At 47.6% G+C, this 14167-nt stretch overlaps 1 protein-coding gene across 4 annotated transcripts in view; it reads left to right on the forward strand.

The window, feature by feature from the left end:
* The window catches only part of TMEM63B (transmembrane protein 63B), a 108300-nt gene that overhangs the window by 73896 nt on the left and 20237 nt on the right, over positions 1–14167 (forward strand). For all 4 annotated transcript variants that reach the window (XM_061624820.1, XM_061624821.1, XM_061624819.1 and 1 more), the window contains 6 exons: positions 611–681; positions 2359–2439; positions 3753–3876; positions 7560–7693; positions 8667–8804; positions 9088–9241. In XM_061624820.1, the coding sequence (XP_061480804.1) occupies positions 611–681; positions 2359–2439; positions 3753–3876; positions 7560–7693; positions 8667–8804; positions 9088–9241 (702 nt within the window). The remainder of the gene's footprint in view (positions 1–610; positions 682–2358; positions 2440–3752; positions 3877–7559; positions 7694–8666; positions 8805–9087; positions 9242–14167) is intronic.

Genomic DNA, 14167 nt, shown 5'->3' on the forward strand with positions numbered 1-14167 from the left:
ATTCCCTTGACCTAACAAGCTGATATCAATTCAAGTTCGTTCCTTGTCTGCAAGCTGCTGCTCCATTTTTTCCCTTGGGAAAAAATGTTGATATTAATATCAATATTTTTAAAGGAAATATTGATATTATAGGTGAATATTGATAAATTGAAGGAAATATCGATAAAAAATTTAATATCAATATTCTAGATGCAGTTTTTTTTTAATCCAAAAATAACTTTGGAAAATCCCTATATAAAAATCCATCCGCAATGATAGCGAATAAGTGAATTAATGGAAAATTCGGTACCAAATCCAAATTGGGCAGAATTCTAGCACATACCTAACTCTGAACCAATGAAAGTTTCCAAATGGTCTTCAGAAGCAGCCCCACCTGGAACCCATTAACAATATTCAAGACAAGTTACATGTATTTTATTTAAATATGTTCTGCTTGCTCTGTATGAATTGATTCCAGGGCAATGTGCATTTTATATAAAGCCATAACATACAGATTATCCCTTAAAACCATACTTTATCAATAGTCTCCATCTCCTGCTTCAACTGTGAAAGATCTGAGCATAAGTTCAGATAGCAACCCAACGTATTCCTTGCCTCTTGTCTGTTACAGGTGAAGCGAACTCTCTTCATTAACGGAATCTCAAAGTATGCTGAATCTGAAAAGATCAAGAAGCATTTTGAGTGAGTTTTGTTGCCTGGATTCTTTCATTCTTAGCTCCACCCTCCTCTGACAAAGAAAACAAAAGTCATTTTTCCCCTTGATAACTCTGTAGCCCAGTGTAATAAAGGTATGTTCTAGATTAGTGGTTCCCAGCCTGGGGGCCAGAAAGTAACCCAGAGGGGGCCACGAACAGTAAAGAAATGAATTATTTATTATTATTATTTTTAAAGTCTTCACTCCCTGGACACTGTCTGCTCCCCACTGCTGCTACAGACAACATCTCCCCCTTGCTCCAAACAAGAGGGGAAGACTTTTGCTGAAGCACCAAAGTGTCTTTCAGGCACGCCAGGGGCAGGCATTTGCCTATAAAACATGTGGCAGATGCCAAAGGAGGCTGACAGTGGAGCTACCAGGAAGAATGATGACTATTACCGACTCCCGTCTCCTCGCTCTGCTGCTGCTGACAACACCCTTACTCAGAATGAGTACTGCAGCTGCAGTGTATTTATTTATTTAATTATTATTGCATTTATGTCTCACCTTTCTTCCAAGTTGTTCAAGGTGGTGCACGTAGTTCCCCCACTTTCCATTTTATCCTTACACCAACCCTGTGAGGCAGGTCAGGCTGAGAGACTGTGTCTGGCCCAAGCTCACCCAGTGGGCTTCATGGCTGGGTGAGGATTTGAACCTGGATCTTAGTCCAACACTGTAACCCACTTGGTGTTGGAAGACAGGACTGTACATCTTCAGGCTGTCAGGGGGAAGAGGGGGATCCCAATTTGATTGGACCTTTGCATTAAGAAAACAACACCCTGTCTGCAGGGAGCTTTTTATGGAAAGGGATATTTGGAGATGTGATTTTGCCACGCACCATTTTTTTCAATTCAATTAGCTTGGAGGGGGGCACAATTTTTTTTGAGCTTATAAAGGGGGTCCCATACTCATAAAGGTTGGGAACCTCTGCTCTAGATCAAGGGTAGCCAATGGGGTGCCCTCCAGATGCTATTTCCTATAATTGCCATCATCCTTGACCATCAACTATGCTAGCTGGGACTGATGGGGAGTTGTAGTCCAACAACATCTGGAAGGCACCACATTGGCTATCTCCGCCTTAGATGAGCATGATGTTGAGCATGGGGAACTTTTTTCTGTCTGAGGGTCACATTTCCCTCAGGGCAACCTTACAGGGGCCACATGCCAGTGGCAGGTGGGGCCAGTAGGTTAGTTTCCTCACACACCCCTTTGTATTCACCATCCATGCCAAGCAAAAAGCATTATCAAGAGTTCAAGGACACAGTCCAACCAGGCAAAAACTCTCAGGGAGGGTGCGAAGCAGGGCCAGAGAGGGGTGTGGCCTGGGGTGAGGGGATATGGCTGGGGAGGCCGTCTGACCAGGAGAGAGTTTTGAGGGCCACATTTGGCCCTGGATCTGAGGTTCCCTTCTCCTGCCATGGGTGGTCGCTGTCCTTCCTAATTGGAATGATGGCCATTTGTTTATCCTTTTTTCCATTTCCCCTTCAGAGCCTCACCATGTAGCAGACAATATTCCAAAGTCAAAAACTGAAGATGCCTTCCTTTTCAGGGTCAAAAGAACCATTTCAAGCCTATTCCTGAATAAGCAACTCAACCAGTATCCTGGAGGTTTTGTTCACCCTGTTTCTAATGAGCTTCTGTGTTGCTGTTTTTCCTGATTGCAGGGAAGCCTATGCAAACTGCACGGTGTTGGAGGCACGCCCCTGCTATGATGTGGCCCGGCTGATGTTCCTTGATGCGGAGAGGTACACTCTGGAATTTGTACGGGATGGGGGCTGTCAAACATGATGCAAGCAAGGAGAGGGGGAGAAATGAAGTGCATAGTTCAGCCTGTTGCAAGGTTGGTTATGCAGCGCAAAGCCACACCTTTTTTTAACAAATCCTAGGATCACGACAGCAGTGGGTGAGGGTGCGGGTTGGGGGGTGATAGGCAGTGCCAAGATAAAAAGAATAGGAAGCAATGGAGTACATACTGGGCTAGGACTGGAGGGGCCGCACCTTAGAAATGGGGCAGCATTTACAGAGAATCCCATACAGAGAATCCAATAATGAAACAGCAAGGTTAGGACTGAGAAGTGTCAGTATGTGAGGAGTGAGCCCATTTTATCTCTAAGCTGCTCTGGCAGCCTTTGGGTAAAAATGCTTTAAGTAAATACTCTGAGATCTCATACTTACTTCCCTATCCTTTTAGATCCTACCAGCTAGACCTCTCAGCTGATCCCATGAGACAGGAGGGCCTTGTTAGTAGTCTTATCTCAGTAAAGGGTGAACTGCTTTCCCAGCCCTCACAGAGACTCTGTGGCAGAGCAAAGGGTGGAGGCTGCATTTCCTAAATCCCATCTGGCACCACAACCACTTTTTCCTGTATCTGGAAATCTCAGTCCAGATACTCCTGTTTTCAGGAGAGGCAGCCATTTGTGGCAGGGGGGCATGTGGTGTCCTGGTATGGTGCAAGATATTAAGGGAAGTCCCTAAGGCAACTTTTTACATTGACTGATTGGAAACCGTGTGGATTGTTTTAATGAATATCATTTTGTTTTTATGAATATCCCAACCTTTTTTTCCCCCACTGACCACTTGAGCATTACTGAGGGTCTTTCCGGACCACTTAATGACTTTTCTAGTGGTTGTAGCCATTGTAATGTGCTCTGCTAGATGCTATGTGATGTTAAATTGTATTTTAATTGCTTCTTTTACTTCTTATGTATTGTAATAGTATTCAATAGAATTCGAATTGTAATGCAATAAAAAACAATATAAGAAATAAAAGAACAAATTAAAATACAATTCAAAACCAGCGTGCATATTTATGTGATGGATGTCCCATTTCCCATCTTCAGTCACAAATCAGCAGACATGCCATGGACCACCTGAGTGAAGCTCATGAACTACTGGTGGTCCACAGACCACAGTTTGGGAACCCCAGTTCTACAAGACGCACAGGCACATGGAAGTCCCGATGCATGGTCACTCACTCCCACACTCTGCTTGCTCTGCCTTGCGATCACCACTGCTAGCTTTTCTGAGCTTCCTCTTCACCTGCATTCTTCTGTTTCAGAAAAAAGGCAGAGCGTGGAAAGATCTACTTCACCAACTTGCAGACCAAGGAGAACACCCCATCCATGATCAATCCCAAGCCCTGTGGCCATCTCTGCTGTTGCGCTATCAAAGGCTGCGAAGAGGTGCAGAGAATGGAGAAGGGAATTACAAGGGTCTGTGGGATGCTACTAGGATATAGGCAGAGTGAAGGAGATTCTGGAAGGCTACAGGCCCATTCTTGCCACTGATGACACACTGTGTGGCTCCAGTGGTTCCCCAAGCTCAGGCCTCTGGGTTGGATCCAAATTGTCCCTTCCACAAATGGAAGGGCTCCATTTATTTGGAGAAGAGCCTGAGATCCAGCAGAGGCTCCTACTGGAGGAAAAAGTGGGGGGAGCCTCATAGAATCATAGAATAGTAGAGTTGGAAGGGGCCTACAAGGCCATCGAGTCCAACCCCCTGCTCAATGCAGGAATCCAAATCAAAGCATTCCCGACAGATGGCTGTCCAGCTGCCTTTTGAACACCTCCAGTGGTGGAGAGCCCACTATCTCTCTAGGTAATTGGTTCCATTGTCATATGGCTCTAACAGTTAGGAAGTTTTTCCTGATGTCCAGTTGAAATCTGGCTTCCTGCAACTTGAGCCCATTATTCCGTGTTCTGCACTCTGGGAAGATTGAGAAGAGATCCTAGTCCTCCTCTGTGTGGCAACCTTTCAAGTACTTGAAGAGTGCTAAAAGCGAAACCCGCCTAAAAGATCCCGGCCCTCCTCTGTGTGACAACCTTTCATGTACTTGAAGAGTGCTATCATATCTCCCCTCAGTCTTCTCTTCTCCAGGCTAAACATGCCCAGTTCTTTCAGTCTCTCCTCATAGGGCTTTGTTTCCAGTCCCCTGATCATCCTTGTTGCCCTCCTCTGAACCTGTTCCAGTTTGTCTGCATCCTTCTTGAAGTGCGGAGACCAGAACTGGACGCAGTACTCAAGATGAGGCCTAACCAGTGCTGAACAGAGGCCTCATCTTGAATACTGCGTCCAGTTCTGGTCTCGTTTTGTTGATTTTCCACCTTCTTTCTACAACCACCAGTGCTACCTCCCACGCTGTTCTGGAGGCTCCCCAGCCCTCCAGATCACCCTTCCAGAGGTCACAGTGGGGAAAAGAGAGAATGAGCTAAAATCACCTCTTTCCCCCACCCTTCCTCCAGCAGCACTTCCCATGGGCAGCATGCCACCCATGTGTGGTTTGGGTCCAACCATCTGTCTTGACTTCTGGCCCCTTATCTCTTTGACCGTATCTCGTGAGAATCCCCTGGAATACATAGAATCATAGAATAGTAGAGTTGGAAGAGGCCTGTAAGCCCATCGAGTTCAACTCCCTGCTCAATGCAGGAATCCAGCTGCCTCTTGAATGCCTCCAGTGATGGAGAGCCCACCACCTCCCTACGTAATTGGTTCCATCGTCGTATCATCTATCAGTTAGGAAGTTTTTCCTGATGTTCAGCCAAAATCTGGCTTTCTGTAACTTGAGCCCATTATTCTGTGTCCTGCACTCTGGGAAGATTGAGAAGAGATCCTAGTCCTCCTCTGTGTGGCAACCTTTCAAGTACTTGAAGAGTGCTATCATATCTCCCCTGAAGGCTAACATGCCCAGTTCTTTTGGTCTCTTTTAGTACAGCAGGGCCCCACTCATACAGCGGGTTACATTCCAGAGCCCCGCCTAAAAGCGGAAGTCCGTCAATAAAATGGCGCCCAACGCCCTAAAAATGCCATAACAAGTGCCGTATGAGTGAGGCCTTACTCTAATTGAAAGCCACCACATTAGTGGAACGCTGAAAAGCGGGGCCCTGCTGTATATGTATATACATATACATATGTATATGTACCTTATTCAGCCAGGAGCATCACTAGGGCGGTGCGGCAGGTACAGGCCACACCGGGTGACACTACGAGGCGGGGGTGACACCCAGAGCCGCTGCCCCCAGGCACCGCCGGGAAGCGGGGCAGGCAGGCAGAGAGCTGCCCTGCCTGCACTAACACGTCTGTGGAATGCGGCGGCAGTGGCTGCGGTGCGCGGGGGAAGAGCAGGAAGCCTGCGCAGCCGTGGAAGGTGCGGGGCGGGGGAAGAGCAGGAAACTAACAGGTGGAGAGCTGCCCTGCTCCCGCCCTGCGCTAACACGTGGAAGGCGTGGCGTGGCATCTCGCTCACCTCGCTGTTGGCTCTCCTCGCCCAGGTTCCCTGAAAGGAGTAAGCCAGGCGCGGGTTGTGGGGAGGGGGTTCCCGGCGCCTGCAGATTCGGTCTAGCCGGGGGGGGGCAGGGCTGCTTATTCCTCCCTCTCGGTGGGGGCTTCCGGGGCTGCGCAGCTCCCGCCGGCTCGGGGCGGCTCCCCGGGGGCTTCTCCTTCTCTCTGATCCCGCCTGGGGCGGAGGAGCTCTGCAACTGGGCGCACGGGGGGGGAGTCAGCAGCTACTCACCGGAGCGGGAGCAGGAGCGGTGGCTGAGCGGACTGGTGGGCAGGCACGCACGCTGAGGCGGGGAGGGAAAGGGCTGCTGCTGCCACCTGTGGCCGGTCCGGTCCTGTCCCATGGCGCGGCAGCACAGTCCGCGGTGCCCCCTGCCGGCTCACGGCGGAACAGCCCCAGGCGGCCACTGCAAGGTTTGCGCTCTCACCGAGGTCCTCAGCAGGCGCCTCTTAGCCAAGGCCCAGTGAAGGCGGAAAATCTCACACCGCTGACCTGGGACTAAAGCCCAGAGAGCAACTTAGCGGGGCTGACCTCAGAGTAAACACGTGTAGTGGGGATGGGGGGGGGAGGATGCAGCTGGAGGAGGACACGGTGGAGCGGATACTCAGGGGCGTCACTAGGGCAGTGCAGCAGGTGCGAGCCGCACTGGGTGACACCAACCCTAGTGACGCCACTGTATTCAGCTGCCATTTTGCCCCTTTACTGCACAATTTCAGTTGATGTGCCCTAATAATCAAAACAGGCCTTTTATTATCCAAGAGGTTCTGCGTCCAGTTCTCCCATGTTATACTCTCAACAACTGTCTGGGTTAGATTAGGCTGAGTGTTTTGCTCAAAGCGAGACAAATTAGCTTTGTGGCTGATCTGAGACTATGGAACCCAGGTCCGCCATCTAGCCTTACACTAACCAAGCAGTCCAAACCCCCTTTGAACCAGACTCTGCCCATGTCACTCCCTCAATGCAGAGCTTTCTTTGCCACCCACTGAATGGGTGGCAGTTAGCAAAAAGCCCTGAAATGGACATTCTGGGGGCAGAGGGGGGGGCTGAGTCAGCCTGGGACCTGTTAATTCCAAGCCAACCCTGCTGCTATCACATGTTAACATTAGGCCCAACCTGGGTCCAGTTGCTGTTCCAGTTCCAGGCTGGCACAGCCATCTGCCAGCAACCCCCCCCCAAACCTATGCTCCATTCGCATACTTGGCAGGCCTGCAAATGTGGTAGTAGTCTTACCACTCCATTAAGCTCCACCAGGCAGGTTTAGGATTGCACCCTAATTCTTTAGTGTGCAATAGACTGAAACCAAAACATCAGGTGGTTGGTTCAGATGACCATGGTTTGATCCTGATCGCTGGGCAGCTGCTGAACCCGAAGAATTGTAATACCTAACAACATAAAGGGTTGTATTTAACTAATTTCTACTGAGAGTAAATCCAATGAAATTAATGAACCCAAGTTAGTCATGTGTATTAACTTCAATGGGTCTCCTCTGAATAGGATTAGCACTGAATACCACCCAAGGTAACCTGTAGTTTGAAGTGGCGATAGGGCTACAGAATCTGTATTCTGACCTTGTATGTGCTTGTGTAGGTGGAAGCCATGGAATATTACACCAAACTGGAGGAAAAGCTGAAAGAGGACTATAAGAAGGAAAAGGAGAAAGTGAACGAGAAGCCATTGGGCATGGCCTTTGTCACCTTCCATAATGAGGCCATTACAGCCATGTGAGTTCAGGGAGTTCAGGGTGGTGGGGAAGCATGATTGAGCTGGGAGGGAGGGAGAAAAATAAAAACAGATTAATTGCTTTGTTGGATCAGATCAAGGTCCATCTAGTCTAGCAGCGGCCAGCCAGATACCTGCTGGAAACTCACAAGCAGGAAAGAAATTGTGGTTAGTAGCACTTCGTAATCAAAGAGACGCTGTCTCCAAAAGGAGAGGTTTAGGGTTAGCAATTGTGAATATTAGCCGTTGATAGACTATTCTCCATGGAATTTTCTGATGACTTTTCTTTAGATCCATTTATGTTAGCCGTTGTGTGATAGGAAATTCCATTCATGAATTATGCATTGTGCCGAGATAGTGCTTTCTGCTGTATTTCCTAAACCTCCTGCAAATCAGTTTCATTTGAGTTAATCTGAGCTCTATGAATACTATATATTTTGGAAAGTTGTTGGTTCGCTATGCATTTGAACACCCCCCCTTAAGATATTGTAACCAAATTTTGCATGATGGTTCCTGAGAGCAAGGAGCAGATTTTCTTCTATGGTTGGATACAGTCCATTTTGAATCAAGAAGATGGTCTGAATCTTTCAAACCACTGATTTAACAGCTAATTTCAAAACTACAACTATTTTTTGTTTGTTAGAATTCCCATGCAACACTGGGTACAAAGCTGCTAATATATATGTGTATATATATATATATATACACACATAGTGTATATACAGAGAGAGAGAGAGAGAGTCACTCTATACACCATCTCCAACCTTCACAATTTTCTAAAACTCCTATCTTGTGCCCCCTTAGTCCACCTTTTTTTTTCCCCAAAGACAGAGTTTTAGTTGTGGCTAATAAAATAGTTGAGTGAGGCAACAGCTACTGGCACATTGCAGAGAATTGTGAGACCCCCTAGCCCACCTCTGAGGAAACCTCATCTCTCCCCTCTTCTCCCCTTCCCCGCTTTTCTTCTTCCTCCAGAATCCTTAAAGACTTCAACGTGTGCAAGTGCCAAGGCTGCAAGTGCCGTGGGGAACCCAAGGCCTCCTCCTGCAGCGAGTCTCTCCATGTCTCCAATTGGACAGTCTCATATGCGCCTGATCCTCAGAACATTTACTGGTAAATGAAATGGTGCCTCACAAGAGAAGTTGCCATCCTGGCACCATGGGTCACGCGACTTCCTCTGGATGCCAGAGCAAGAGATTCTTCTCCTTATTCATTGGGTTGGGCCAGGCCATAGGCATGTTGATGATGCAGTATTTGATAGCAGGGTGTTTTTTAGGGGGATGCAGCCACATAAGGACTGGATTCCACAAGGATTTCCAAAGTCTCCAGTCCAATGTCTCTAGTATTAGGTTCTGCCACATTTAAAATTTGGTTCTTCACTTTGTCTCTCCTTCAGGGAACATCTATCCATTTGTGGCTTCATTTGGTGGTTCCGCTGCCTGATCATCAATGTGGTGCTCTTCCTCCTGCTCTTCTTCCTCACCACTCCTGCCATCATCATCACCACTATGGACAAGTTCAATGTTACCAAGCCTGTTGAGTACTTGAACGTAAGGCCTTGACCTGAGAGATTTGTAACAAGGATCTTCCCTTCTCTCTTTAACTCCATGGCACAAGAGGGTGAACAGTCTTCCTCAAGTTGTTCTTTTCCTACCCATTCAATAGGATTGATCCCAGGCTCATGAATTCCCCCTCTGTCTCCATGGTTTTGAGATCTCTTGCAAGGAATGGGAAACAGGAGCAGGTTATAATTGTATAGCAGTCACTGCACTGTTTGTATCCTTATGCTGTCAATGTTCGATTCCTTATGCTGTCAGAGAGGTTTGCAAGGATACATAAGGGTGTGTGTGTGTGGTGCTGAGCCTTCAATAATGTAGAGCAAGTACATCCCAGTGCATGTTACAACTGTTTTAAAATATATCATTAAAACAACCTAAAATCACAACATCACAAAAAAGTACAGTGGGTCCTAAAAATATACATCCCAGGTGTCAAAAGCCAGGGTAAAGAGGTACATCTTCAGCATTCGCTGAAAACTATATAGTGAAGTTGCCAGCCACACCTCTTTGGGGAAGGAGTTCTACAACTTAGGGGCTGCCACAGAGAATGCTGTCTCCCAGACCACCACCCCTGAGCTTCTAAAAGTGGTGGAACTACCAGAAAGGCCCCCTCTGCTGATCTCAACCCCAGAGAGGGTCTGTAGGGAAGAAGGCGGTCTTTCAGATATTTAGAACCCAAGTCATTTAGGGCCTGGCAACAAACTGGCTGCCAATTCAGCTGTTTTAGTTCTAAAAGCAACCCTAGCCAGTAATTTGGTTGCTGCATTTTGGACCAGTTGAAGTTTCCAAATCATCTTCAAGGGTAGCCCCACATAGAACACATTACAATAATCCAATCCAATGAAGTTTAAAAATTCATGGTAGTATTTCTTTTTGAAATTATCTTCATTTCTTTTGGTTACATATTTAATATGCTACAATTACATTCCTTAATGCAGTGATTCCCATATGATATCTTGAAAGATATTTGGGGATCATTGGGTTGCTGGTAGCAGCCTCTAAGGACAATGTGATTTTAGGCCTGCATAACATCTCGAATGATGGGGCTAACTGGTGGATCTCAAAGATGTAATTCCACTATTATGTTGGAAAAAATGAAAGGGAAATTGACTCAAAGCAAAACCAGTGGTATTTAAATGGTGTGTGTTTTCATGCCCAACAGCAAATGATACATTACCAACAAATTGCCAGTTAAATAAGTTTATATAACTAAACAGATTCAACTGTATGTGTGTTCTTCAGTGATATTTTTGTGTGTAAAGTTGCTAGTTATTTGTTGAAATTTAAATTAATTAAACTGGCCTCAGGAATTCTGCCAACTAAATCCTCCAAGTTGAATACATCCATGCACTCACAGTATTTGTAAGCCAGTAGGGAGGGAGGGTTTTTTTACTGGTTTTTATGCCTGCCTGTCGGTCTAGTGTATAGTCTGTTGGCTTTAAGAGCAAGGCCTTTGCCAGCCTTATAAAGGAAGGATGTGTTTTCAACAAAAATAGGCAGGGAAAGGGAACCAAGGGGCTGCTATTAGTGTTGTAGAGGGCAGAGGGAGATATGGAGTGGGGAGGCAGTTATGTCATCAGGGGAGATGGAAGCGCAACAGGGTGTTGGTTGTCCCCAAACTGTCTCCCCATTCAAATAGTTCAAATAGTCTGGATAGCCTTGGTGACAGTTCCCCTGGGTTGAAAATGCTGCTTGTGAATGCCAGGTTGGTGACCTGGCTTGTATCACAGAGACCTGGTTGGATGAAGCTGGGGGGGTTAATCTCTCTCAACTTTGCCCGCCAGGTTCCCTGTGTAGCAGCAGGCGAGACCTGGGGGACAGGGAGGTGGAATTGCAGTAGTCTATCGTGATACCATCCCCCTGACCAGATGCCCCCTCCCACAGTCTTCGGAGTTCGAGTGTGTGTATCTGAAGTTGGGTGGCCGGGACAGAATAGGGATTCTGTTGGTGTCCCATCCACCCCGCTGCTCAACAGTCTCCCTTCCTGAGCTAGTCGGGGTAGTCTCGGGGTTGGTGTTGGAGTCCCCTCGGCTTGTGGTATTGGGTAACTTCAACATCCATGCCAAGACTGCTCTGTCGGAAGTGGCTCAGGATTTCATGGTCTCCATGACAACCATGGGTCTGTCCCAAGTATTATCTGGTCCCACTCATGCTGCTGGTCACACTCTGGGCCTTGTTTTCTGTGCTGGATGGGATGATGGTGACCTTGGTGTGGAGGAACTTCTTATAGTTCCGTTGTCATGGACAGATCACTACCTGGTGGGGTTTACACTTACTGGGACTCAGAACCTCTGCAGGGGTGGGGGACCGATTAGGATGGTCCGCCCCAGGAGGCTGATGGATCCGGATGGTTTCCTGTTGGCTCTTGGGGATTTTCCTGTCACCTCGGCAGGCAATTCTGTCGAAGCCCTGGTTGACCTCTGGAATGGGGAATGGCCAGGGCGGTGGACACGATCGCTCCTAAGCATCCCCTCTCACGGAGTGGAGCCAAACCAGCCCCTTGGTTTACCAGGGAGCTGGCAGTGATGAAACATATAAGACAGGGACTAGAGCGACGTTGGCGGAAGACTCAGAATGAGTCTGACCGAACACGGACTAGAGCCTATCTGAAGGCCTACTCCGTGGCAGTGCGGGCAGCAAAGAAATTATTCTTTTCTGCCACCATTGCATCTGCCGGGAGCCGTCCAGCGGAGCTGTTTCGAGTTATCAGGGGTCTTTTACATTCAGGCCCCCAAGAGGGTAATACAGACCACTCAACAGCCTGCTGTCAAGAATTTGCACTGCATTTTACAGATAAAATTGCCCAGATTCTCTCTGACTTGGACGCTATAGTTGATACAGTCTCAGGAGATGTAACTCTGGCTCCTGCCTGCCCAATAATAATGGATTCTTTTCAATTTGTACAGCCCGAGGATGTGGACAAGATCCTTGGAGAAATGAGAGCCACCACATGTCTGCTAGACCCTTGCCCCTCCTGTCTCATTAAAAGTGCCAGAGGGGGACTGGCCGAGTGGATGAGGGGGAGTGGTCAATGCCTCCCTACAACAGGGCAGAGTTCCAGTGTGCCCAAAGGAGGCTGTTGTAAGGCCATTGCTTAAAAAGCCCTCCCTGGATCCCTCTATAATGGATAATTATCGGCCAGTGTCCAACATTCCATTTCTGGGCAAGGTAATAGAGTGTGTGGTGTGGTCTCCCAGCTCCAGAGATTCCTGGATGAAATGGATTGTCTGAATCCATTTTAGTCTGGTTTCAGGCCTGGTTATGGGACAGAGACGGCTTTGGTTGCCTTGGTGGATGACCTATGTAGAGAACTGGACAGGGGGATTGTGTTGGTTCTTTTGGACCTCTCAGCGGCTTTCGATACCATCGACCATGGTATCCTTCTGGGCCACCTTGTTGGAATGGGACTTGGGGGCACTGTTTTACAGTTGGCCGTTGGCCTGTGGGGTCCCTCAGGGTTCAGTTCTGACCCCCATGCTATTCAACATCTACATGAAACCGCTGGGAGAGGTTGTCCGAAGGTTTGGGGTTCGGTGCCATCAGTATGCTGATGGCACCCAACTCTATTTCTCCTTTCCACCTAACGCCAAGGAAGCTGTCTTGGTTCTGAACTGGTGCCTGGCATCAGTGATGGATCGGATGAGGGTGAACAAAATGAAGCTTAATCCAGACAAGACAGAGGTGCTCCTGGTCAGTCAAAAGGCAGGTCAGGGAATAGGGATTTAGTCTGTGCTGGATGGAGTTACACTCCCCCTGAAGACACAGGTTCGCAGTTTGGGTGTGCTCCTGGACTCAGCCTTAAATTTGGAGGTCCAGGTGTCAGCAGTGGCCAGGAGGGCTTTTGCACAGCTAAGACTAGTACGCCAACTGCGCCCATTCCTGGAGAAGCCTGATCTGGCTACGGTGACACATGCCTGAGTTACATCCTATTTAGATTACTGTAACGCGCTCTACGTGGGGCTGCCTTTGAAGACTGCTCGGAAGCTTCAATTGATACAACGAGCTGCAGCCAGAGTGTTAACTGGGGCTGGTTACAGGGATCATACAACCCCCCTGTTACAACAGCTCCACTGGCTCCCAGTTTGCTTCCGGGCACAATTGACCTATAAAGCCCTATATGGCCTAGGTCCAGGCTATCTGTCAGACCGTATCTCCCTATATGAGCCTGCCCAGGCCCTGAGATCCTCAGGAGAGGCCCTTCTCTCAGTCCCAACACCTTCACAAGCACGATTGGTGGGGACATGGGATAGGGCCTTTTCGGTGGCTGCCCCCAGGCTTTGGAACTCCCTTCCGAGGGAGGCAAGAATGGCCCCCTCCCTACTGTCCTTTTGTTGGCAGGTAAAGACCTTTTTATTCCAACAGGCCTTTGGAATAGAAGATGTTTAAGGATAGCGTTTAAGAGGTGTGCGGTATTGTTTTACTACCTTAATTGCACTATCTTTAAACTATTTTAACCATTTTAAGTGTATGTTTAAATGTTTTAATGTCATATATAGTTTAATTAAATTTTAAATGCAGGTTTTTGTCTGTTTTTATTATATGTGTTCGTTTTTATTTGTAAGCCGCCCTGAGTTCCAGCTTTGGAAAAAGGGCGGGGTAAAAATAAAGATGATGATGATGATGATGATGATTAGACCCATTTTTTAAAAATACAGGTAGTTTGCAGGAGGGCTAAACTAACTTATACCGAGTGTGCAATAATTTAAAATATCCCAAATGTCTGGATTGGATAAACCAATGGATCCTTCTGCTTTAAGATCTTATTTGTATAAACTTAGCCTTTCTGTGGGCAAACTGGTTCTCAAACTATGGGATGGGCCCATCTTAGTGGGACACAGTTACAGGGAAGAGTAGGATCCTGACAAAGGAAGTGCTTTCATCCTTGCCAAGGATGGATGGATTGTATATCCCTGGCAG

The sequence above is a fragment of the Rhineura floridana genome, chromosome 4 (assembly GCF_030035675.1).
Source record: "Rhineura floridana isolate rRhiFlo1 chromosome 4, rRhiFlo1.hap2, whole genome shotgun sequence".
NCBI lineage: Eukaryota > Metazoa > Chordata > Lepidosauria > Squamata > Rhineuridae > Rhineura > Rhineura floridana.